The sequence below is a fragment of the Callithrix jacchus genome, chromosome 17 (genome assembly GCF_049354715.1).
Source record: "Callithrix jacchus isolate 240 chromosome 17, calJac240_pri, whole genome shotgun sequence".
In the NCBI taxonomy this organism is placed as follows: Eukaryota; Metazoa; Chordata; class Mammalia; order Primates; family Cebidae; genus Callithrix; species Callithrix jacchus.
In genome coordinates this window covers 20,868,930-20,896,348 of record NC_133518.1, presented here as the reverse complement: position 1 = coordinate 20,896,348, position 27,419 = coordinate 20,868,930, and the positions used below count along the sequence as shown (strand labels likewise).

Here is a 27,419-nt window from a genome sequence, read left to right as displayed (position 1 = left end):
ATTTTTAAATGTATAATTAAATTATTATTGACTGTAGTCCCCTCGTTGTACTATCAAATAGTATTAATCATTCTGAATTTTTTTTGTACCCATTGATATCCACAGATACCTCTTGGCACAAGCCCTTCTACCTTCCCAGCCTCTGATAATTACGCTTTTTCTATCTCTACAAATTCAATTGTTTTAATTTTAAGATTTCACAAATAAGTGCAAACATGTGATGTTGGTTGCTCTGTGTCTGGCTTATTTCAAATAACATAATGGCCTCCAGTTCCATCCGTGTTGTTGCAAATGCCAGGATCTCATTCTTTTTTATGGCTAAATAATATTTTGTTGTGTATATGAACTACATTTTCTTCATCTATTCATCTATTGCTTACAGTTAGTTTGCTTCCAAATCCTGACTCTTGTAAACAGCACTACAGCAAATATAGAAATGCAGATATGCTTTGGATATACTAATTTCTTTTCTTTGGGGCATATGCTTAGCTATGAGATTACTGGATCATGTGGTAATTCTTTAGTTTTTTCCCCCCAGGAACCTCCAAACTGTTCTCCCTAGTGGTTGTACTAATTTACATTCCCACCAACAATGTATGAGGGTTCCCTTTTCTCCACATCCTTGCCAGCATTCATTATTGCCTCTCCTTTGAATATAAGCTATTTTAACTGGGGTGAAATGATATCTTATTGTAATTTTGATTTGCAGTTCTCTGATGATTGATGATGTTGAGCACTTTTTCACATGGTCGTTTCCCATTTTTATGTCTTTTGAGAAATGTCTATTAAAATCTTTTGCCCACATTTTTTATTGGATTATTAGATTTTTCTTATACAATTGTTTGAGCTCCTTATTGATTCTTGTTATTAATCCCTTGTCAGATGGGTAATTTGCAAATGTTTTCTCCCTTCTGTGGGTTGTCTCTTCACTTGGTAAATTGTTTCCCTTGCTGTGAAGAAGTTTTTCAACCTGATGTTATCTCATTTTTCTAATTTTGTTTGGTTGCCTGTGCTTGTGGAATATTACTCAAAAAAAAAAATTTTGCCAGGACCAATGTCCTGGAGCATTTCTCCAATGTTTTCCTGTAGTAGTTTCATAGGTTGAGGTCTTGCTTAAATTTAAGTCTTTAATCGATTTTAGTTTGATTTTTGTATATGGTTAGATATAGGAGTCTAGTTTTATTCTTCTGCATGGGGATATCCAGTTTTCCCAACACCATTTCTTGAAGAGACTATCATTTCTCCAGTGGATGTTATTGGCATCTTTGTTGAAAATGAGTTTGTCTTAGGTGTGTGAATTTGTTTCTGGGTTCTCTGTTTTGTTCCACTGGTCCATGTATCAGTTTTTATGCCAGTACCATGCTATTTTCGTTACTAAAGCTCTGTAGTTTGCTTTGAGAAGACAGGTAATATGATTCCTCTAGTTCTGATTTTTTGGTTACAATAGTTTTGGCTGTTCTGGGTCTTTTGTGGCTCCATAAAATTTGGAGGTTCTTTTTTTTGTTTCTATTTCTGTCAAGAATGTCATTAGTATTTTGATAAGAATTGTATTGAATATGTAGATTGCTTTGGACATTTTAACAGTACTTATACCTCTAATCCATGAACATGGAATATCTTTCAAATTTTAGTATCCACTTTAATTTATTTCATCAGTGTTTTATAATGTTCATAATTGAGATCTTTCACTTCTTTGGTTTTGTTAATTCCTAGGTATTTAATTTTATTTGTAGCTATTGAAAATGGAATTACTTTTTAAGGGTTTTGTTTTTGTTTTTCAGATTTTTCACTGTTGGCATATAGAAATCCTCCTGATTTTTGTATATAGATTTTGTGTTTTGCAACTTTATGTATTTTTTTCAGTTTTACTACTTTTTCTATGGATTCTTTAGGATTTTTCAAATATAAGATAGTATCATCGGTGTGTCCATTCTGCGATTTGAGTTTACCATAAGAGTTGTGAATACTATTTTACACTCCACTATTTTAAGCTGGTAACAATTTAACACTGTATGCATAAACAAGCAAGTACAATAAAAACTAATGAAAGTTCTATGCCTTCATTTTGTCCCCATGTTTTGTATCTTTTGTTGTTCCTATTTCTATCTTATTGCTCTATGTTTGAGAAATTCTGTAGTTATTTTTATTGGATTATTGTTTCGCCTTTCTACATAGAATAAGAATAGTTTACACACAAGTCACAGTGCTATAGTAGTCGGTGTTTTTCCATATACCTACTATTACCAGTAAGTTTTGAACCTTCATGTGATTACATATTGTTCATTAATGTCTTTCTTTTTCTGGTTGAAGTAGTTCCTTTAGCCTTTCTTATAGGACAGGTCTGCTGTTGATGAAATCCCTTTTATAAAAAACAAAGAGACCAATAATTTTCTGTGTTTATTTTAATATCTCATGTTGACATCAAATTTACATTTTAATTAGGAAACATAATATTGAAAACTATGGTATACAGTGTTTCAAAATTTAATTCACTTAAAAAAGATACCTTTTCATGAGTGGTAATGAAAATACACCTGACTAAAAGCACAGCACTGATAACTTTTAGGGGGAAAAATTCTTAATTTTTTTTAAGGAAAGAAAGAAATTGAAGCAGGACTTTTTTTTTAATATGCATCTAATTAATTGTAGAACTTTATATTGTAAAATTTAATTAAACATGTTCTCACCATTTGGGTTTGAAAATGTAGGTAAAATACTAAGTTAAACACGTGAGGAATCAATATTATCATTCTGGCATTCTTGTCTCAGCTACATGATAGCTTTCTTAGTAGGTGGGTAAGAAAGCTCCTGATATTTTTGCCTTGATCAAAGGGAAAATAAACATTCTATACAGGGTAAATCTATTAATTAGAGACCCACACAACTTTCTTTCTTGTTAGTGTAGTCGTTAAATTGATTTCTCCAGTCCATCATGTAATTGCTCCAGCGATGGAATCCTGCTTTCCACTCCCGTTCTGCTTCATCAATATTTCCTGTAAAACATGGAATAAGTTGTATTAATCTAGATTTTAATCTATTTCATTAATTAAAAATAATTTGAAATACAAAACTCATTTTCTCCAACTACACTGCACAGCAATATTTTCTTTTTTCATTTATTCTTTATGATTTATGTTTAACTCTCTCTCTGCCTGAAAAGAGATTTTAATAAAATCTCTACAGATTATGTGAAAATGCAAATAACAGATACAAAATTTATGTAAAGTGTAACATATATAGAATGGAAAATGGTTTATGTATTGTATTATGTGTAATTACATTACATCTGTTTTCTTTAGTTTTCAGAAGATATGTAGATATTATGTTCTTGACCCATTTTAAAATAACACAAATTTCATTTAATGTTCTCATTTACATATATAGTCATATAACAAATAATTATTTCTGATGAAAATTATATATGAATACAGTCATTCTTCGTATTTGTGGAGATTTGGTTCTAAGACCTCTCAAGGATACGAAAATCCTCAGACACTCAAATCCCTTATATAAAATGGCATAATATTTTCATATAAGCTATGCACATCTCTACATAATTTATACCTAATATAATGAAAGTGCTATGTATATGTTTATAGTATTATATTGTTTGGGGAATAATGGCAAGAAAAAATGGTCTGTATATGTTTAGTGTGGATGCATTTATTTATCAAATATTTTCGATTGACGGTTGATTGAATCCATGGATTTGTAACTCCTAAATACAAAGGGCAGAATGTGTTTATTCATGAATAAGGATAACTTTATAATTGTCATTCCACATAGATTTTGCCTTTATTATAATGCATTGTTTTATTTTATTTATTTATTTATTTTTTGGAGACAGAATTTCACTCTTGTCACCCAGGATGTAGAATCACGCTATCTCATCTCACTGCAACCTCTGCCTCCTGTGTTCAAGTGATTCTCCCGCCTGAGACTCCCAGATAGCTTGGATTACAAGCATGTACCACCATGCTCATCTAATTTTTGTACTTTTGGTAGAGATGGGGTTTTACCATGTTGGTTAGCCAGGCTGATCTTGAACTCTCCACCTCATGTGATCTGCTCACCTCAGCCTCCAAAGGGCTGGAATTACAGGCCTGAGCCACCATTCCCAGCCAAGATATTAAAAAACAAACAAACAAACAAACAAAAACCTCTTGAGTATAGTAAAATCTTATACATTTATAAATCAATAACCAGAACATGTCAGTTTCCCATTCAGCATTGCTAAATGGCTCTACTTAGGATATAATTTAAATTCCTCAGCGTGATGCACAAGACACTTCATCTCTGGTTCCTGCTTATCTGGCTTCTCTCCACTTTGCCTTCACATTAAGATTCAGTGCAGCTATCGTCTCTTCTTAAAAGCTTTCCATGGTCCTGGGCCCTGACTCCACTTCACTGTGAGTAAGCAGACACTGTCATTTTCATCTGTACAACTCTAGCTACTAGGGTATGTCCTGTCTCACAGTACCAGACTACAGGCTCTGTAAATCTTATCAAATTAGTTGACAAAAATATTTCTAAAAGATAAATTATATTTCTATTAAGTATATAGTTACACATCTTACAAGATGTCCTGAAAAACATTCAGAAATGAGTTAACTGTCAACTACCTAGGAAAAGTAACCCATTCAAAACCACCACAGATGTCTATTTAGAAATTATTTTTCTCTTTCCATTTTTTATATTTTCATGGGTAGTTGCTATTAGGAATATTTCACATTTATTTTCATTAATAAATATTTTGCAAAGCAGTCGCCCTCCACACCAGCAAAATACTTGTGCTGCCTTTAACAAAAATGTTAACTGATGTTTGGGAAGAGCATTATACCAGCATTACTCATACTCATTGTAATTTTAACAATATGTTAATCTCATACTGTGGATGCAAGTACATTTTTCACTCAGTAAAAAAAGGAACTGTTCGAAATTTCTGCAAGAGAAATGACCTTCAATAAAATTCAACATCCCTTTATGTTAAGAACTCTCAATAAACTAGGTATTGATGGAACATATCTAAAAGCAATAAGAGCTACTTACAACAAACCCATAGCCATATGATATTGAATGAGCAAAAGCTGTAAGCATTCCTTTTGAAAACGAGAACAAGGCAAAGATGTCCTCTCTCACCACTCCTATTTAACATAGTATTGGAAGTTCTGGCCCAGGCAATCAGACAAGAGAAAGAAAGGGTATTCAAATGAAAAGAAAGGAAGTGAGATTGGCTGTTTGTAGAGGACATGATTCTACATTTAGAAAGCCCCATATCTCAGCTAAAAACTCTTTAAGCTGATAAGCAACTTCAGCAAAATCTCAGGATACAAAATCAATGTGCAGAAATCACAAGCATCCCTATACACCAACAACAGACAAGCAGAGAGCCAAATCTGAATAATGGGAAATGTGAATAATCTCCCATTCACAATTGCTGCAAGGAGAATGAAATACCTATGAATACAGCTAACAGGGGAAGTGAAAGACCTCTTCAAGGAGAACTACAAACCATTGCTGAAAAAATTAAGAGGACACAAACAGATGGAAAAATATTCTATCCTCATGGATAGGAAGAATCAATGTCATGAAAATTGCCATACTGCCAAAATTAATTTATAGATTCAATGCTATTCCCATCAAACTACCATTGACTTTCTTCAGAGAATTAGAAAAAACTACTTAAAATTTAATATGGTACCAAAAAAGAGTCTGTATAGCCAAGACAATCTTAAGCAAAAAGAACAAAGCTGGAAGTATCACACTACCTGACTTCAAAACATACTACAAGGCTACAATAACCAAAACAGCATGATATTAGAGTTAAAAGAAATATATAGAACAATGACACAGAACAGAGACCTCAGAAATAACACCACACATCTACAACTGTCGGATCTTCAACAAACCTAAAAAATGCAAGCAATAGGAAAAGGATTTCTCTCTAATAAATGGTGCTAGGAAAACTGGTTAGCCATATACAGAAAACTGAAACTAGACCCCTTCCTTACACTTTATACAAAAATTAACTAAAGATGGATTAAAGAGTTGATGACTAAACCTCAACATAAAAACCCTAGACAAGGGCCGGGCGTGGTGGTTCAAGCCTGTAATCCCAGCACTTTGGGAGGCCGGGGCGGGTGGATCACGAGGTCGAGAGATCGAGACCAACCTGTTCAACATAGTGAAACCCCGTCTCTACTAAAATACAAAAAATTAGCTGGGCATGGTGGCGCGTGCCTATAATCCAGGCTACTCAGGAGGCTGAGGCAGGAGAATTGCCTGAACCCAGGAGGCGGAGGTTGCGGTGAGCCGAGATTGCACCATTGCACTCCAGCCTGGGTAACAAGAGCAATACTCCGTCTCAAAAAAAAAAAAAACCCTAGACAAAAACCCAAGTAATACCATTTAGGACACAGGAATAAGCAAAGACTTCATGACAAAAATTCCAAAAGAAATTGGAGCTAAAGCCAAATTGACAAATAGAATCTAATTAAACTAAAGAACTTTCACACAGCAAAAGAAGCTATCATCAGAGTGAACAAGTAATCTACAAAATGGGAAATAATTTTTGCAATCTATCCATCTGACAAGGATCTAATATCCAGAATTCACTAGAAATTTAAACAAATTTACACGAAAAAAGCTAACAACTCCATCAAAAAGTGGGCAAGTAATATGAACAGACACATCTCAAAAGAACACATTTATGTAGCCAAAAAACATGACAAAAAAAGCTCAACATGGCTGATTATTAGAGATGCAAATCAAAACCACAAGGAGATACCATCTCATACAGTCACAATGGCAATTATTGTAACATCAAGAAACAATAGATGCTGGTGAGGCTGTGGAGAAATAGGAATGCTTTTACACTTCTGGTGGAAATGTAAATTAGTCCAACCATTGTGGTGATTCTTCAAGGATCTAGAATCAGTAATACTATTTGAACCACCAATCCCATTGTAGGGTGTATACCCAAAGGAATACAAATTATCCAACTATAAAGACCCATAATCATGTATGTTTATTGCAGGACTATTTACAATAGCAAAGACATGCAACCCAAAAGCCTTTCAGTGACCGACTAGAAAAAGAAAATGTGGTACACATGTGCCGTGAAATACTAGACAGCAGTAGAAAGGTATGAGATCCTGTCCTTTGCAGGGGCATAGATGAAGCTGGAAGCCATCATCCTCAGCAAACTAACACAGGAACAGAAAACCAATCATTGCATGTTCTCACGTTGAACAGTGAGAACATATAGATACAGGGAGAGCAACATCACACACCGGGGCCAGTCGGGGGGTGGAGGGTGCATGGAGGGAGACCATTAGGACACAAAGCTAATGCATCCGGAGCTTTAAACCTAGATGATCAGTTGATAGGTTCAGCAAACCACCACAGCACACCTATACTTACATAATAAACCTATACATTCTGCACTTGTATTCCAGAACTTAATAAAAAAAAAAAAAAAGAAAATTCTGCAAAGGACCAAATGGCTCGGTATGCATAAAACAGTTAAATTCTGACAGATTATAAATTTTTTTGTGGTATAAAAATTATAATGAAGTTTTTATTTTCTAAAAAAGCTGCCTAACGATTGAGTAGAAAACACACACAGAAAAGGTGAACTTGTATGATATAAAATGCATAAAATAATGTGACAACTTATATTATGGACCTGAGTATTCCTTGGAAAAAGGATAGTGCTTTATACTTAGGCTAGCAATTTTAGTATAAATTTTCAAAGCATAATAATTGGACATAAGTCTCATAAGAGGGTAGAGGCTCTACATATAAATATGAATATATTAAGTATACATATTCACCTTGATACATATGACCTATTAATTTATTATTTTTATTATTCAGCTTTCTATGCCCAGTGTTAAATCAATAATGTCATTTTTAACCAACTCTTTCATATGAGTGATTTTATTACTTTAAAATTATTTCAAATTTCACCAAGTCTTGTTCTGATTGTAAAACAGAGACAATTTGCTTTGTGTGTGGGTTTTGGGGAATTAGAAAAGGTGGGAATCAATTTTTTGTTTAATGCCTCACAGGGTAAAGAGAAGAGAATAGTCATTGAAGGCAAATTGTGAAATAGTAAATTTATAAACATATTGTCATAACTTTTTCAGTTCACTTCTTTGTGATCTTTGTTTTGCAAGTACTGTTGTCTCAATTAAAAAAAAAAGTTATTTTCTTCCCTATGAAAATAATAATACATTATGTTGTTGTTGGCATTGTTTTTTTCTAGCCAAAAAGAACAGTGAGCAAATTTTCACCAGAGCTGTCTATTTAATAAAGTCTAAGGAATTTGAAAATATTTGTTCATTTACACTGCCCTAACAAAACATTGTACACTGTGTAGCTGATATACAACAGAAACTTATTTTTGAGAGTTGAGGAGGCTTTCCAGCAGATTAGACTTCTAAGATCAAGCAACAGTAGGTTGTGTCTGATGAGGGCCTGCTTTCTGGTTCACAGATGGCAGTCTTACATGGAGGACTGGGGGTGTTCTCTCAGGAGGTCTTCCTTCTTCCTTCTTCCTTCTTCCTTCTTCTTCCTTCTTCTTCTTCTTCTTCTTCTTCTTCTTCTTCTTCTTCTTCTTCTTCTTCTTCTTCTTCTTCTTCTTTTTCTTCTTCTTCTTCTTCTTCCTCTTCTTCTTCTTCTTCTTCCTCCTCCTCCTCCTCCTCCTCCTCCTCCTCCTCCTCCTCCTCCTCCTTCTTCTTCTTCCTCTTCTTCTTTTCCTTCTTATTTTAATAGCATTAATGCCATTTGAAGGGGCCCTGTCCTAATGAAATCCCCAAGGATTTGGCTTCTAATACTAGCCCTTTAGGGGTTAGGATTTCAACATAAGAATTTTAGGGGGACACAAACATCCATTCAGACCATAGCAGGAAAGAATGCAAAGGTGAATTAACCCATAATTGCTAGTGGAGGTGAAGTTAGAAGAGATTATACTGATAGTTAATTATGTTGGGCATAATAATAAAAAAAAGTTCATATATCTGAGTGTTCATTGAAAATATCTTCTGTCTCCATCACATGATTATTTTTCTGTTTGTTGATCAGTCATTAAAATTAACACGGAATGAATACTGCTTTATGCAATAAATGTTAATTATTAGCTGATCTGTTGTAATTTTCAGTGTGGGGTAAGACCACAGAGTGAACTAGTATATAGGCTTTCTGAAAATTTCATGTAATTTAAAGAGAAACAGTTAATTTAACTTAATTATTAAGTTATTAAAAGTCAGTTGATTATTTGTTTTGTTTTGCTTTTAATGAGGAATTGATAATTCAGGCATAGTAAGACATTAAAACTAGTTTCATTATTTTCTCCAAATCACCTTTCCACTCTGTCATCCTTGACTGCCAGTTTTGGTAAGTGATCAGTAAATAGTAGTAAATGATTCTCAAAGTAACCAGTCCAAAGAGTATCTGGGCTCATGACTTTACAAGTGGTCTTTAGTTTTGGCAAGCATGATTTATTCAAAAGCCAATGGAGGAACTATTGAATCTAACATTTTTTTCTTCATTGGGATAATATGAAGGATTTTTATCTTTTAAATAAATGTACTATTCCACTTTTATTGAAAAAATGTTAATACCCTTGATAATGGGTCGTTTTGCTACTTCCTTTTCTTTTTTCAAATAGGTATGATATTGTGATATTGTACAGCTATATGCTTGCAGTAATCTGAATTTTATAACATTTGAAGTAAATACTATAAATTGTATTTCTTCCAGGTGCATGCAATAACAGTATAGCCATGTGCTGAAGTATGATCTAAAGTTAACTGCTAGAGTTTGCGTGCTTAAACAAGTCTTAAGAACCTTTTTGTTTGAGAACATTTATTGTTAAAATGTAAACTACTGCTGAAGTGGTACTTATAAAGCTTATTGGGTTTCCAATCTTGAGTAAGGTACACATTTCTTCTTTTAAGAAAGCCAGCTAGTAGTTATTCTTTGAAATTTTTCTTTACTTATAATGTTACCTTTAAAAAAATTTCAAAACTTTAGCCCAGGTCATCTGAATAACCCTATTCTCAAGTCATTAAAGATTAAAATATTTGAAGTGTCATGACTTGAAAAATATAAGGTATGGCAAGAACATGGGTCCTTAATCTTTTAAATCTGTTCACACTATTTACTTATAAAACCGAAATCCTTGTTACATCACACTGACTTTGTTCAAAGATAGCATTTTTATTACTAATGAATACATGTTACAATAATCATATCATGAATTTACTTTAAAATTATAAAATAAATCTAATATAAAAACCAGATTATGGGAGAATTAATTGGAAAAACTGGTATAATACAAAAGCATATTTTCAGGACACACTGAACCTAACCATAAGCATGGTCCTAGACTATAGCGAGGTAGGTATTTCCATAGAAGTCAGTGTTAAATGAGCTAGTAATTTGTTCAGCATTATATGGGAAATAGCAGAAGCTGGCCCAAACCTTTGGATTTTGTTTATTTAATCTGCTTTATGGCAGTTAAGTGTTTGGAAATAGAAATTTGTGAAGGGTATTATTAAAAAATGCTGATATTCAAATTTTATTTTATCATCACATAAATTGAAATAGATCACCTGTGCTTAAACCAGAAGGGCTCAGCTTGGGTTATAATAAGTCACTTAAAATAACCCACTCGTTTTATCTCAAATTATAACCCTCCCATATAAAAATATTTTAAATAAAGATTAAGAAGATGTAGTGTGTGATATGGCAAATGATAGTATCTCTTTGGGTCTCTTGGCAGATTAATGAGTTACCTTATCGTTATTCACACCCGGAGGACACAAGGACAGCACTGTTGCTCTGCCAAGAGAAGCAGAAGCCCATCTCTGGTTATATATTATGTCACAGAACATTTGGTAATACACAGAGCACTGGTATATCAGAAACATTTCCCAAGCAGATGGAGTACATAATTATAATTTTGGTGAATAATGTCTGATAATCAAAAGGCATATTAAACAATCAAATACAGCTCTGAGATGCCCATATTTGCTGAAACTCGACCCCAACTTATCTAAATAAAAAATTGAAAACATTTACTCTATTACGATATCTAACACACAGCCTGAAAATTACAGTGTCATGATGAACAGAATAGCAAACCCTGTAGGACCTGCAGTATGTCTGATGGCTGAAAATCAATTAATTTTAGAAAAAGTATTTAAGGAACCAAATGGATTATAAACAGCTGGGCATTTAAAAGCCAGACATAGAGTTGGATATATGTTGTTTTTGTCGAAGAAGATCAAACTAAGGTGACACGTTTGATCACTCAAGTGGATTACAGTATTTTCTTAATAATGAATATCAAGACACTATAATAATCTGAACAAATTTTTATAGTATTTCCTTACATAGTTCTCACCAATCACTTCTTGAACACTGGTTAACTAAATAACTATTTGTTTATAATATTATGTAATATATGTGTGTGTGCTTAGATCAAAATTTCTAATTTCAGAATAGGTAGAAATATTTGGGCCAGGTGTAGTGACTCACATCTATAACTCCAGCACTTTGAGAGGCCAAGGTGGGTGGATCATGAGGTCAGGAGTTCGAGACCAACCTGACAAACACAATGAAACCCCGTCTCTAATAAAAATACAAAAATGAGATAGGTGTGGTGTCATGTGCCTGTAATCTGAGCTACTCAGAAGGCTAAGGCAGGAGAATGGCTTGAACCTGGGAGGTGGAGGTTTTAGTGAGCTGAGATCATGCCACGGCCTTCCAGCCTGGGTGACACAGCAAAACTGTCTCAGGGGTGGGTGGTGGAGAAAGAAATAACAAGATCTCATTTACACTGTTTAAAAGATCATCTGTCTGTAGTGCTGGGAATCAACTACAGAGGGTTCAAGGAGACCGATTAGGTGGCTACTAAAATAATTTAGGTGAAGGGTGATGGTTGCCTGAACTAGAGAAGTAGTGGCAGAAATTGAATGAAATGGGCAGATCTTACATATATTTTGTAGGTAGAGCCCTTACTAGTCCAATACATTATTTATAAAGAGGAAAGGAACAGGCAAGGATGACTTCAAAGATTCTGGCCTGAGAAACTGGAAGAATGAATGTAGGTGACATTGCTGAGACAGGAAAGACTACAAGAAGAGCCTGTTTGGAATGCAGTATCAAGAGTTCATGGTCAGGTGTGGTGGCTCATCCCTATAATCCTAGCACTTTGGGAGGCCAAGGCGGGTGGATCACCTGGGGTCAGGAGTTTGAGACCAGCATGAGCAATATGGTGAAATCCCATCTTTACTAAAAATACAAAAATTAGCTGGGCATGGTGGTGGAGGCCTGTAATCCCAGGTACTAGGGAGGCTGAGGCAAGAGAATCACTTAAACCTGGGAGGCAGAAGTTGCAGTGAGCTTAGATCATGCCACTGGACTCCAAGGTGGGTGACAGAGTGAAACTCCATCTCAAAAAAAAAAAAAAAATGTAGATAGATAGATAGATAGATAGATAGATAGATAGATAGATAGATAGATTGTTTTTAAGTATGTAAATTTTGGAGGTTTTTCCTCCCTTGAACAATAAATTAGTTTTTACCTATTTTTACATGCTTGTTTTTTAGTTCTATACATTATGATTATTTGATACATTTATTTGGCCATTAATTAATTCCACAATGATTGTCTGAATAACAAGCAGGACTCTGTTGTAGCTTCCTTTTTTCTATTTTATATTCTCACAGGGTGAAATTTATATTTTGGTTTTCCTTATTTAACTACTTAAGTACTGTTCATATAGTAAAAGTACACAACATCTCTAAACTTGATGGGAAAGCTTTTAAAATAATGTATTCATTAAATGAACATATTTTAAAGTCAAAGATACATAGAGTAACTCCATCGCCATGCCTTGGACATTCTTCTTCATCCCTCTTTTACATAACCCACCATTTATTAAATAACCAAACGCTAAATGCACACATACCTGTCACTTCCAAGACTTTTGGAAAAAATAATGTCCAGAATCGGCATTGTTGAGCGCGTAGTTTAGTGAATATTCTTGATGACTCTGTATTCAAGGTTAGATATTTTTGGTCAGTGCTTTTGAAGATAGGCCATCTTGTGCTATTGTTCTGAGTCCCATTTGGATTTCTAAATAATAAAATAGAGACATTATAGTAAAACTGAAATCTTTGTTAGATTAAAAAGAATATTGTCCTCTAAAACTGTTCACAAGAGCTTTAAAGAGTTTAAGACAGAAAAAAAATTTTGAATATATATTGATGATTTGAGACGTAAGTGAACTGGGCTTAGTGGTTTTAGTACTGAGAAGTACTATGTTATTTGAAATTGTAGGCATTAAAATTTAAAGTTGAATTTTTAAAATGGATTTCTGCTTAACATATTGGAATAAGAAATATTTTTAGTTCAATAAACTATATCTTCATTCACACTTAAACATGGTCAAAGCATGTTTAAGTAACAGTGTTACTTTTTTTCATACTCTTCTCTTCTCCTAGGCCCAATCATTTCATCATAAGGAATCATATCATCTACTCATCATTTGCATCTATTTTATCCTATATATTCTTATCAATACTGTCTGAGTTTATAGGAAACTGCTTTTAGTCCCACTTTTAAGTTCATTTAACATCTCATAAATCTGCTTACTAATTAAAAAGCTTTCAATAATTCTTCAGTGGTTTTATACTAAGGTTAATGAATATGGTACCACTCATATTTCAAAGTTTATTTTCAGAAATTCTCTTTATAAACCCAGCCAACAGGAATTAGGTAGAGTTCCCCAGTAACTCCCTGCTTTTTTCATTTTCTCTCTATTCTCTAGCTGTTACTTCTGCTTAGAATTCTTTTATTTTTTTATTTTTATGTGTCTAAACTCATTCAAAAGTTTCATACTATCTTTTCTGATATTTCCCATATTATAATTGTGATATTTAAATGAATAACTTGATTCTATGTTTTAGATATCTACAGTGTTGAGCTCATTCATACTTTCATAGCACTCAGTAATATACTAATGCCAGGGTCACACAACCAGAAACTCTGTTTTTTTTTTTTTTTAAGTGACTCTACAGAGTCACTAATACATATATAGATTTCCTTATATGTTTATGTTATTAGTATGACTTAGACACTAATCTAGGCTCCAAAAATATAAATATGGGACACAAAGTTTTCCTTGGGGAATTTATAAGCAAAAAAAAAAAAAAAAAAAAAAACCCCAGGAAAACAAAGAACCTACAACATAAGATAGCATAATCAAAGTTTAAATAAAGGGCCACAAATTGTTCAGAAGAGGGAGCAGTCACTACATGCTTTAAAGGAATTAGCTGATGGAATAGGAATCTGGTTCAAAAAGAAATATGGAAATGAACCAGAAAAGAAGGTTGGGAAAGCTAGAAAAAAAGACAGCATTAACATAGACATTAAAGATTAATCTACTTTGTTCAAATAGTGATGAGAAAAACGAGTTTTGTTGGATTCTAGGATAGAAGGAGAAACCAGTGAATTTATGGACTTAAGATATTAGTGCTGTCACATTAAGGGCTAACAGCCTAGGAAAATTGTTAAGACTCAAATTTGTAGGCATTTACTACTCTTGAGAAACTTTTGACTAAATGGCTACTGTGAGCAAAATGTTTTAGAAATATTGATCTGAAAGTGGTATATAGAATAATCAAGAAACTACAAAGTTTTCCAGCTTTTCTAACATAAATAGAAGATTAAAGTGACAAAGATAAGTAATTCATTCATTGGTCTTATTCTACCTTAAGCAAAATCATATAAGGAAACTCTAGTTGAACTTTTCTAAAAGTTCAACACACAAAATCTTTCATCATTCAGATACTTCTATAGATTATTAATAGATAGAAATTTTGTAGTAGTATGAGCAGATGTAAGTGTGTGTGGCCAAAGTCTCTAAGTCCAGTAGAGTTTGAAAGGAAAAGTAGACATTTGTCCAGTATGATTTTCAAGAGGCAGATTTTTGCCATTAAAAACTTATATTGAATATGCACTATAAATTCATATTTTATCATAGATGCAGACATGCTCAACCATGAATTCAGAAGCTTTAGAGACAAATGGTTTCTTAATGTACTAGTTTATTTTATGGAGGAATTGGATAATTTACTAAGAATTATTAATAACCACAGCCAGTCAAGCTAAACCAATGTCATAGCAGAATTGAAACCGACTGCTTTAGGGTATTATTTGAGAGAGGTCAAGAAGAAAATGTCTCCAGATCACAGATGGCACACTTGTCTAGGTAAATTATGTAGTCTTTTTTCTGTCTTTTAAAGCTGTAGAAACTAACAAGTACAGCTGCTGGAGGCTGGATATTAAACCAGGAGAACCGATGATCTGATTCGGTACAGCAATTCTTATGTTCCTAAATTGCCCACTTTTCTTCTAATTCTTCTCTGATTTACTTATGGCACCATTTTAACTGCACATTCATTTCTGCCTTCTGTGAATGGTGACTTAAACAGAGCAGATTTGTACTTGAGTTCAAGAGCAAAGCAGTAAGGATACTGCCCGTGTTAACAAACTTTGTCCTATAAAATAATTCATGACATACCAAATTGTAATTTAGAGATAATAAAATTCCTTTGCCTATAGATGCAGATACAGTTTTCAAAAAATTGAAATGGCTATTGAAGTGATGAAGTATTTTATTCAATAATATGAAGAAATCTCCAAAGACTTAAAAAATAGCAAGAGAGACAGTTTTCTGTCTGTATTAATTAAAAACTTTGTGAAATACAACATATTTCCAATATGCACAATTCCAAAACACTATATATTTTATCTCAAAATTATGAGATAAATTTAAACATCTTGTCTTTGCTATTTCTCAAAGATATTTTTTGCTCTTGTCACAAAGATTTCAAAACAGTAATGAGTAAAATTTTTCATGAGGTTGTCTGTGCTGTATTTTTCCTGTCTGGTTCTTTTTCTACTTTGTGGTATACCAAAATGCTTTACAGATCACCCATTAGAATTTTCTTTATATGTAGGTGTGAAAGGTTTTAAGACACAGCTAATTTAACAAAAAAAATCAGAAAGTATCTTTCTTTAACATCTGTGTTATAGAAAATTACTTGTTGTCATTGATATTTGAGCACATAGTTGATAACTCATTTTATGAACAGATTAAAGAAAAAGACACTAATTGACTCACGATGCCCCGATACAAAGAAAATTAGGCTTTTAGCTTCAAAATAAAGTTTTCTTGGATTTATGAAATCCTAGTGTTGCCTACCCAAGCATGAAATGATAATTAAAATTATCCTTAAGAATTCAGAGTCAGTTATTTCATTTCTAAGAAAGCTATAGTAATTTTTGAGAATATATTTTAATTAGCTTTAAAATCTAGTAAAATGAAGCTATAGTTAACAGTTGTATATTAAAAGGCTAGATGAAATCTTTTACTGTCATGAGAGGGTTGAGGCAAATATATTGGACAGGTTTTAAAATATTAAAATATTTATAGATTCCATTACAAGTCACATAAATGAAATTCTAGTATAATATAAGGAATAGAAGGGCTCTAAGAAGACCTATATTTAGAAGACCTATATTTAGAAAACAAATTTATTTATTCGTTCATAATAAACATAAAGTGGGTTAGTATTTATAAAGTGGGTTAGGTATTATTTGAGTGATAAGAGATTCAACAAAAACAAAATAGAAATTCCTTCATCTTGCCATTTTTATTTTATAAGAAAGGCAATAAATAAGATCAATAAAGAAACTATGTAATATGTTAGATGGTACTAGGTGCTAGTGATAATAAAATGAGGAATGGGGATAAATAGAAATGGCAGGTGAGCAAGTATCAGCATGTGTGTGGGGGAGTGGTGAGGGGGGTTTATAATGAAAAAATATGATTGTGTTTTTGTCTCTGGTTCTTGCAATGTAATCTCTAAATACTTGGAAACTTATGCAACATGTGATAGCTTATGTTTACATGGTGCCTTATGGTGAGTATCTAGTAGATTAGGCTCATGAAATGACTCAGGGTTAGGATGGCCACACGGATCATCTTAGGATAGGAACTGGCCCTGCCAGAAAGATCATCCATGTGATTAGAGGGTTGAAACTTGTAGCCATGTGGTATCAGCCTTGCCTCCAGGGAGGGGAGAGGGCTGAAGATTGAGTTCAGCCATGCAAGCAATGATTCAGTCAATCATGCCTATATATAATAATAAAATCCCAATAAAAACTAAAGACATAAAGCTCAGGTGAGTTTCTTAGGTTGGCAGTACTCCATAAGCACATTGGCAGAATAGATGTCATGAAGGTAGTAGATCTCTGAGGACAGAGAAGTTTAGCACTTGGAACATTCTAAGTCAAGATACTGCTCTATGTGTCTCGCTCCGTGGCTGGTTCTGATTTATACCTTTTTGCTATAAGAAAGCTAATTGTAATTATAGGGCTTTGTTGAGTTCTATGAATAGCTCTTGTGAGGTATAAAATCTGATGGAGTCCATAGGGACTTCATATTTGTAAAAAGCTAGTCTGAAGTGAGGGTAGCCATACAGACGCTAAACTTCTGACTGGTGCAAGAAATCTTGGACAGACTTTGCAGACTGGAAGATTAAACTTGACTTTCTGTAACTCTGGGTAAGGGAGCTTTGCAATATTTAGTGGGAAATAAACTTCTAAGTGAATACTTTAAGGAGCAGAGGGATGAGCCCAACAGTTGTTTGGGGAAATAGTAGTTCAGCAGAAGGGATGGAAAACAAAGATCAGAAGAAAAACATGTGCTTAGAGTTTTCAAAGGAAAGCAGATGGGACAGTGTGACTAGAGTGGAGACAGGAAGAGAGGGAGTAACAGGGAATGAGGTTGGAGAGTGGTAAGTGAGCTCACATTATTTAGTGCCATATAGGTCTTTGAAAGCATTTTATGTCCACTCAGAATAAGAGACGGAGGAATTGGAGGGTTTGCACAAAGAGTAAGATCTGCTAGGTACGGTGAATCACACCTGTAATCCCAGCACTTTGGGAGGCCAAGGCAGGCAAGTCACGAGGTAAGAAGGTCAAGACCAGCCTGGCCAACATGGTGTAAACCTATCTCTAATAAAAATTCCAAAATTAGCTGGGCAAGGTGGTGGATACCTGTAACCCCAGCTACTCGGGAGTCTGAGGCTGGAGAATGACTTGAACCTGGGAGGTGGAGGTTGCAGTGAGATGAGATCACTACAGCACTCCCGCCTGGGTGACTCCATCTCAGGAGGGGGTGGGGGAAACACAAGATCTAATTTACATTGTTTAAAAGATCATCCGTCTGTAGTGATGGGAATAAACTATAGAGGGTGCATGGAGACCAATTAGGAGGCCACTAAAATAATTTGAGAGGTGATGGTTGATTGAACTAGAGAAGTAGTGGCAGAAATTGAAAGAATTGGGCAGATCTTACATATATTTTGTAAGTAGAGCCCTTACTAGGCTTATGGATTAGATATGAAGAGGCAGGAGAAAGTAAGATTGATTCCAAAGATTCTGACCTGAGAAACTGGAAGAATGGATGTAGGTGACATTTCTGAGATAGGAAAGAATGCAAGAAGGGCATGTTTGGAATGCAGTATCAAGAGTTCATGGCCAGGCGAGGTTGCTCACACCTGTAATCCCGGAACTTAGGCAGGCAAAGGCAGGCGGATCACTTGAGGTCAGGAGTTCCAGACCAGCCTAGGCATTATGGTGAAAACCCATCTCTACTAAAAATACAAAAATTAGCCAGGTGTGATGGCACATGCCTGTGATTCCAGCTACTTTAGAGGCTGAGGCAGTAGAATGGCTTGAACCTCGGAGGAGGAGGTTGCAGAGAGCCAAGATTGTGCCACTGCAATCCAGCCTGGGCTACAGAGTAAGACTCTGTCTCAAAATAATAATAATAATAATAATAAATGTATATGTTACATGTTAAATTTTACATCCAAATGGAGATGCCAAGTAGACAGTTGGAAATTTGTAGTTACTCTTGATTTTACTGATAGAATCTTTGCATCTCATACAGAATCGAGCCCAAATATCCACGAGTTCTTATTTAATTTGTTAAAATTCTTATGTCCACAAATTCTTATTTAATTTGTATTTTTTATTGGAATGACCTTGTCTAAAATGTGACATAAATTTCATTATTAAAAGTGAAAAAAAAAAACAACAGAAGTTAGAATAGCTTTATACAGATATTCTAGGGAGAATAGAACACTGAATAGGAGATTAGAAAATATTACTTCAAGGTAAACTCAAATTCATTTAAAGGGCTTGATATTATTTTTGACTAAAAAAATTAAGTAACAGAATTTTTTTTCCAGGAACAATTACCCAGGAAAGATTTAACTGAACAATTTAAGAACAAAAAATATTTGATTATAAAATACTTCTGATTATATGCTAATAAAATAAAATGCTTCAGTGAGAAATATTGAGGGCTGAAATGTGACATCATAAAACTTTCAAATAATAGAAAACATGGATAGAATATTTTTACTTACTAATGATTAGTAAAATAATTGGGAGAAAAGATTTAAAAATAACATGGCATTATATGTGGAAGGTAGAAACACTTTTATTGTTATCGCTTTAATGTTAATATAGATTTGAAATTATTTTCATCAAAGGTTTTCACCAATTAGTTAAGAATGTTAAATAGATTACCAAAATAAAGTAGATTATTTTGTATGTATTACCATTTTAATGGTTACAAATTCAATGTTTTTAGATGCTCACTTTGAAAAATTCATTAAACATGATTTGGGCTCGATTCTGTATGTGTGTGTATTGTAATAAAAACTGATTGAAAATGTTTGTTGTGTTTCCAGCTTCCTCCAAAAACAGTATCACTGCTCTCTATGCACCTTAATGTGGCACGTTTGTTTCACTTTATTTTTCCTATGAACGATGTCGGTTATTGATTTGCAAATAATTTTTATCATTCTGGAGTTTGTCTCTTTTCTCTATTATTAATCATTTCCTTTACAGTGACTAAGATTTTTTTTAGTTTAATACAGTCCCATTTGTCTAAATTTGATTTTGTTGCCTGTGCTTTTACATCTTAGCCATAACATCTTTGCCTACATCAATGTCCTAAAGTGTTTCCATATGTTTTCTTCTAGTAATTTTAGGTCTTACTCTTTAATGTAATGTTCTCCCAGCTACACTAACATTGTCACTTAATTTACAAATTTCAATACAGCTATAAAATTTTAAACTACATATAATGCAATATATCAATTCATAGGATACACAATGCCTATATTTCCCCAAAGCATAGCTCCTTGTCCTATTCTCATCGTACTCTCTCTTCAGACAGCCCTTCCTCAGGAATTAAATTGAAGTAGTCGGTGTTTATCATCTCATATTGTTCTATGTACTTTAGCAGTCCTTTTTCCTTTTTACTTATGAGAGGATAAGTCTCATTCAAACTATCATTTGATTGCTTTGTTGACAACCTGAAATTGTGCCTGACTCATAGTGTGCAGGCAAGAAATATGACTACAATAAGTAAGAAACATCACAACTGATGCATTGTTACCTATTTTTCCTTCACAGTAAATGTTCACATTTAAAAACTACTACCACATGGGAAATAGTTCAGAAATGATAATTTCTGTATTTTCTGAAGAATTAGTATTTTGAGCCAAATAATGTGAAATTCTGCTTCCAATAACCATTTATTGTGGCAATCAGACATCCTGGGACAACTTTACCAGTGTCTCACATGCAAACTATTTTTTACCATGATAGACAAATCTTACAAAGATTATTGATCATATAGCACATAATTCATGCCTAAAGTACCCACATTTAAAAAGCAACCTGTGTGGATTTAGTATGCTTAGCAAATATTAGGAACCAATGGAGCCAAATGAAACTATGAGAAGGCACAGTTATGATTAGTAGTGGTGGCAGGAAATGACATATTTATAATTTGCTTCTATTATTTTAAAATAGTAATATTAAAAATGGAAATTTTCACATAGTACACAAATTTACTCTTTAAGCATATGGTGAACATGAAATCATGGCATAATCAGTTTTAGGCAAATATGGTGACACTGGTGAAACAGGGACACTCAGTAAACAGAAAAGTTTGAAATTCTGTTACTCCCAAGATTATGTTTTCTGCTTCATTTTGGACAAAGAAAACTCCTTAGGCTAAATGTGGGCATTAGTAGTAGTTAGTCATCCAAGTAGTTTTTTTATTTTTTCTAGAGGAATTTTCTGTGGTGAAAATACATTTCTAAATTTTACCAAGCTCTATTATTGGTTTTATTTAATTAAATACTCTAAAAATACATGTAATCTTTAAAACCAAACAAATATGTTTGAAAGACTACACAGATTTCTAAAATTAAGTAAAATAATTGTTGCATTTATTCTTAACTATATACCCAAATAAAATGAGATTAATATTCACTGAATTTTTTAAAGCAATTTAGTATTAGTCCATGAATGCATTACCAGTAATTTAATCACACTGGCTCCATTTTAATCCACAAGGCAATGTCCTAGGTAATTAATTAGTTTTATAAAACCTTTTAGTTCATGGTTTTCTATAATCTTCTAAGATGAATCTTTAAAGATAAAAGTATTTTTCTTTGCATTCTTACACATATACACAAACTGTCATAGTCTGTTTTGGGATGATATAACAGAATACCGTAAATTGGATAGCTTATAGACAACAGAAATTGATTTCTCACAATTCTGGAAGCTGGAAAATTCAAAATCAAGGCACCGACAAATTTGGTGTCTGATGAGAGAGCTTGCTTCTTGGTTCATAGACAGCAGTCTTTTTCTTGTGTCCTCACACGGTATAAGGGATAAGGGAGCTGTTTGACATCTCTGATATGAGAGACTAATCTCCCTTAAGAGGGCTCTGCCCTCATCACCCAAGCATCTTTCTAAGGCCTCACTTCCTTATCCAATCACATTGGGAGTTAAGATTTCAATATATGAGTTTTAGAGGCATACAAGCCTTCAGCCTGCAGAACAGATGTGTGTGTGTGACTGTGTGTTTGTGTCTCTATATTCTGCAACTTGAATATTAGGAATACCAAAAATAACTGAATGAATATTATTTATATAAAATTGTATTTTATTTTATAACATTCAAATAAAACACTAATAGTGCCAAATAATATAAATAAAAATTATATTTTGACCTTCAGAGAAAATCAATCTTATCTAGTTTTTGATGCCCAGTAACTATCATAAACCCAGGAAAGTATACACTAAAAGATGCTTGTTGCAATGAAAATTAAATCAATAGCTTTTGGAACTTTGGATGTGCATTGGATCAATTCAGTGTCAGTTCTAAAATAAAACTTTTCATTCTATTAAAAGAGAAATTATCCTTATTCTCATGTGTTAAGTTAAAGAAAAATGTCCTGTAAATATGAATCTTCTAAGATTAAAAACTCATATTGAATCTTCAAGTGTTGTGAGGTAGCAAAGCGTTTGATTTCAACGTCCTTCATCAGCTGATAAGGAGTCATCATATACATGACTTTCTCTTTCTCTCTCTCTCTCTTTTTTTTTTTTTTTCTTTTTTTGAGACATAGTCTTACTCTGTAGCCAAGGCTGGAGTGCAGTGGCACAATCTTGGCTCACTGCAATCTCCACCTCCCAGGAACAAGCGATTCTCCAGCCTCAGCCTCCCAAGTAGCTGGAACTACAGGCGCATGCCACAATGCCTGGCTAAGTTTTTGTATTTTTAGTGGAGACGGGTTTCATTGTGTTAGCCAGGATGGTCTCAATCTTCTGACCTCTTGATACGCATGCCTCGGCCTCCCCATGTGCTGTGATTACAGGCGTGAACCACCACACCTAGCCATGTGATTTTCTCTTAAGCCTGTTCACAGACTAAAACCTAACTCAGATTTTCTAAGGCCCAATTATATTCTCCATCTTGACTTACTATAGTTTGTTAGGAAGGTCTTTATAACTGTATTCTTTTTGTTTTCTGGAAGATGTAATAAAGGCAAAAATTAGCTACTAAAGCAATATGAACTGTACAATAATGCAGCTGTGCATGGAGAATATAAGAGGATTATTTGCAATTTAGATTATATTTAATGCAAATATCTAAATCTAGTTCACTTTTATTAGTTGCTTCCCTCCATCTCCAGATATTTCTGTTGCTAGTGGAAGAAATGAGAAAAAATAATTATGGAAGAACAATTCCTTAGATCCATTAGTTTGCTCAGGTTTTTCCCAGTTAAATAATAAGGTTTTGTATTTTTAGTCAGGAATCTAGGTACCTAGAGGGACAGGATTATAATAGCACACCTTAGAAATCCATAAAAATTCGCGAATTAACTAAGGATGATTTCTTGGATCTAAATATACTGTGCTATGAATCCATGGTCAAGAGGCTTATTAAGCTTCTACTGATTCATGATTCCTAGCTTATGGATTGGAATAAATTCTCAACTTCACAGAGAATTTGGATATAGATTTTTATGTGAAAAAAAGGAGGGAAGAGAAAAGGAGAAGAATCCCACAGGAAATATATAACCTGTATATATATCCTGCAAATAAGGTTGATCAAAAGGCAAAACATACCAATGTGCTCAACTTTCTAGGAAATAAAAAAGAAGGCTTATTTTCACTAAGCACTAAAAAAGAAGAACAAATTACATTTCATTTAAATAAATACTAGGAAGATGACATATTAGCTGCATATAATTTTCAAACTTTAAGAAAAATTAACAGTTGTAAATGGAGGCATGAAAAAATATGTGATGAGGTTTTATTACTAGCAATAAGCAAAGACCAATTACGATATAATATAGTTTGGCATGTGTTATCAAAGTGGATGCCTCATAAGTAAGAAAAACATTTGGTTTGAAGAAATAAAAACATACAAACAAAAATATAAAACTAAACCTGGCATGTAAGGTGAGACTTCTTGAGTGATTTCTGGTATCAGGAGTCTTATCTTACCCTAATTATTTGTTTTATTGCTAGATCCTAATGAAGAGCCTTGTTCATGCTGTCAATCAGTATTGCTAAGCTCTGCTCTGTTCAAGAAATAAAATGGAGGAAAAAAATAGCTTAAGCACACAAAATAGGTTTTTTTTTTTTTTTTTTTTTTAATCCAAATCACAATCTTCATGTATTTTCACCTGTGCTGAGTGGTGTTGTTTTCTTTTTTTAATCCTAAATATATAACTGGGAAGCAAGTGCCCACTTTAAAGCACAATTTTTTATATTATAAGAACATTTTAATCTTAATAAGTATTTGAAAGAGCCTTCTGTACTTAATCCACTCTCCTAAATACTTCACTAAAGTAGTTGGATAGAGTCATGAAAACGAATTGATTCCGGTGCACAATTCTCTTTTAGTGATTTCTTTGTATTGCACATCTTCAGTTATTCATCAGCAGAAAGGGCAAAGAGTTGCCAGACAAAAGATCTCTGAGATCTTTAGTACACTGTTGGTATGATGGATGAACAAAGCTTTCATGGTCTGGAAGATTATTCTGTCTTCTTTCCTCTGCATTGTTTGGGTATAAAGGTTTGCATAATTAGCTGGAGAGTTAAAGAGGAATGCTAGGTGATGTTTAGCCTCCTCCAACTCCAGAAAATGAATTGGGCTGAATATTAAATTATGTTTTAAAAAATCTGAAACTTTTTCTTTTCCTTCCCTCTCTTCCCTCATCCTCCCTCCCTCCCTCCCTCCCTCCCTCCCTCCCTCCCTCCCTCCCTCCCTCCTTCCTTCCTTCCTTCCTTCCTTCCTTCCTTCCTCCTTTCTCTCTTTCTTCATTCCTTCATTTATTCTTCAGTTTTTCACTTTATTCACTAACGGAGCAAGTACATCCAGATGTCTTCCCTAATTTCTAAATGTGAAGATGCATTATATTTGTATCCATTTTCATTTTCTAGTGACAGCAAAGCAACTGTTATGATTTGGATGTGATCATATGAATCCCAGAGGAATGACAGCCTAATGATCTGTAGAAAGCTCAAATGTACTTTAAAATAATGGCACTAGAACACTTATTTTAACAAAGGAGCAGATATTGCATTAATTATAGATAAGAAAATAATCTCAAACTTGAAACAAATTGGCTTCTTTTTTGAGTCTTCCAAATTCTATCAGTTTTGCTCTTATTGTTTGCTCTAGTCTGTGCCATAAAATTGTTGGCAGCAAGCCCACAGTTTTAGGAATGAGCCTAGAAATTGCCAAGAAAATGTCCTGGAAACTCAGTTTTGTAGTAGCATATACAAATCTTAAAATAGCTTGATTTTAAATGAATAAATATTAGAGAAGACTTGAGAAATAATACTCCAAGAATATTATAGACAAACTTAATTGTGATGTTTTTCTTTAATGGATAGTTTCAGCATATCAAATAATTGTTCTTGAATTCAAAGTTATTGTCTTTATATCACTATTCACTGGAGGTCCCTCTATTTGACTGATCATCTCCATTAGACTGTAAGGCTCCATAATAGCACAGAACGTGTCTGTTTTGTTGACTCTTGTAGCCTAGCAGAGTCAGTGTCCTATAAAAGGCTGTTAAAGGTTTTACCTAAGTAAATAAACAATTAGAGTAATTCTATTAGAATGAACCTTTAAAGTGATTAGAATTATACTGCGTACACTCATAAATTACAGCCTAACTTTTCAAATGAAAAAACAAAGTGTGTGTGTGTGTGTGTGTGGGTGTGTATTTTCTCTTCTAAACAACTGGTGTGGATGCTAGCTAAGATTTTTTGAGGTTGTCTGAGATCTGTTTCAGAGGTATATGAGTACATTTAAGAAGAATATACTTTGTTAGAAATTTTGTGTTTGTTAGACTCTGAACTAAGCACTTTTTATGCAAAAACTCAGTTTACATTCACTATAATTCTTGAAAGGTGGCAGATTTATTATTCAGATCATATAGATGAGAAAGCTGAGATACAGAGAGTAACTTGTCCAATATCACAAAACTTGCATGGCTGAGATAGGTGAATTTTTGGATCTCAAAGCCTACAATGTCAAAAACATGAATCTGGTGTTTTCATGATTTCAACTAAGTACCTCAACATTAACATTAAAAATGGATGTTACTCTTTCCTAATAAAAGCAATCTTGCTGAGTGTTGTGATGTATGCTTGTAATCCTAGCTACTTGTGAGGCTGGGCTGAGTTAGAAGGATTGCTTGAGCCCGAGAGTTCTAAATCTGCCTGGGAAACACAGTGAAACTCCCATTTCAATGAGAAAGAAGAAAGCAGTCTTCTCAGATGGTTTTTGAAAACAAAAACAAAAACAAAACTAGAGTATATAGCTGCGTACAGTGATACAAAAAGAATATAACAAAAATTCATTTTCAATGATAGAGTTACAAATAATACAATTTATAAGATTGTGGGTGACAATCTCATCTCCTTATTTCTTTACTACTTATTCAAAACCCATACCAATATCATCTTACAGACTACTTGATAGACTTTGATAAACAAAACAATTTTCAACTTTTAAGCTGAAATATTTTCTATTTTATTTGAAATCTTTATAAAAATTCTATTCAGTTTTCAAAATATTTTCTCTATCTATTTCAGTTTTCAAAACATTTCTCTATTTCTCTAATTCCAAATGACACAGATCTCATCTTGGAATCATGAGACTATAATTGCCTAACATATTCTTTCTGCTTTAGAACAGCTGTATGTTATTTTAGTTGAATTTCTTTTTATGAACCCAAACTCCTGCTCAGTAGTGAATTTAGGTTAAAAATTTTAGATGTTGGACTTAGTGCCATTTTATGTATGAATATGCACAATGACTAATGTGCAGAAAAAGGATTTTAGGTAATATGATGAATTTAGTGGATGCTAAAATTTTAAGAATATCTATGTGTATTAAATTTTACTTGTAGATCTGTATGAAATATGTTGTATACAGGTAAAGAAAGATGAAACAACCAAATGTGCCACATTAAGCTGTACAGACAGCAATGAAACTATTTTTGGAGGAAGCTGTGAGCACAACAAACATTGTAATTCAGTTTCATTGCATATACCTACCTACAGAATATAGCTCAAATCATACTTGATGAATTTTTCAAAATGAGCATTGACATTGAATTTGTAACCATTAAAATGATGATATATACAAAACAATCTTCATTTTAATAATCAATTTCAGATACATAACTAATTGGTGAAAACGTTTGACCAAAATAATTTCAAATCTATATTACTATTAGAGAGGTAGCAATAAAGACATGTTTGCTACTTACTATATAAAATGTCATGTTGTTTTTCCATAATTCTTTTTTTTTCAATTATTTTACTAATAGATAGTATGTTAAATATATCTATCTCATACATATTTTCTACTATTGAAAAGTGTTATTATGTCCCACTTAGCCTTCAATTATTTCTCATGGGTGCAT

General features: G+C 33.4%; 1 protein-coding gene across 5 annotated transcripts in view; it reads right to left on the bottom strand.

Moving 5' to 3' along the window:
• Nucleotides 1-2,387: 2,387 nt before the first annotated feature.
• Nucleotides 2,388-27,419, bottom strand: part of BCHE (butyrylcholinesterase) — a 77,086-nt gene continuing 52,054 nt past the window's right edge. For 4 of the 5 annotated variants that reach the window (XR_013528875.1, XR_013528874.1, XM_035277889.3 and 1 more), the window contains 2 exons: nt 12,983-13,149; nt 2,388-2,993 (listed from right to left, as the gene is read on the bottom strand). Coding sequence is in view for 3 of the 5 variants with exons in the window: in XM_035277889.3 (XP_035133780.3) it covers nt 2,869-2,993; nt 12,983-13,149 (292 nt within the window). In the remaining 2 variants the exon portion in view is untranslated. Of the gene's footprint in view, nt 2,994-10,784; nt 10,849-12,982; nt 13,150-27,419 lie in introns of those variants that run through there. The other variant, XM_054247164.2, reaches the window with a different exon arrangement.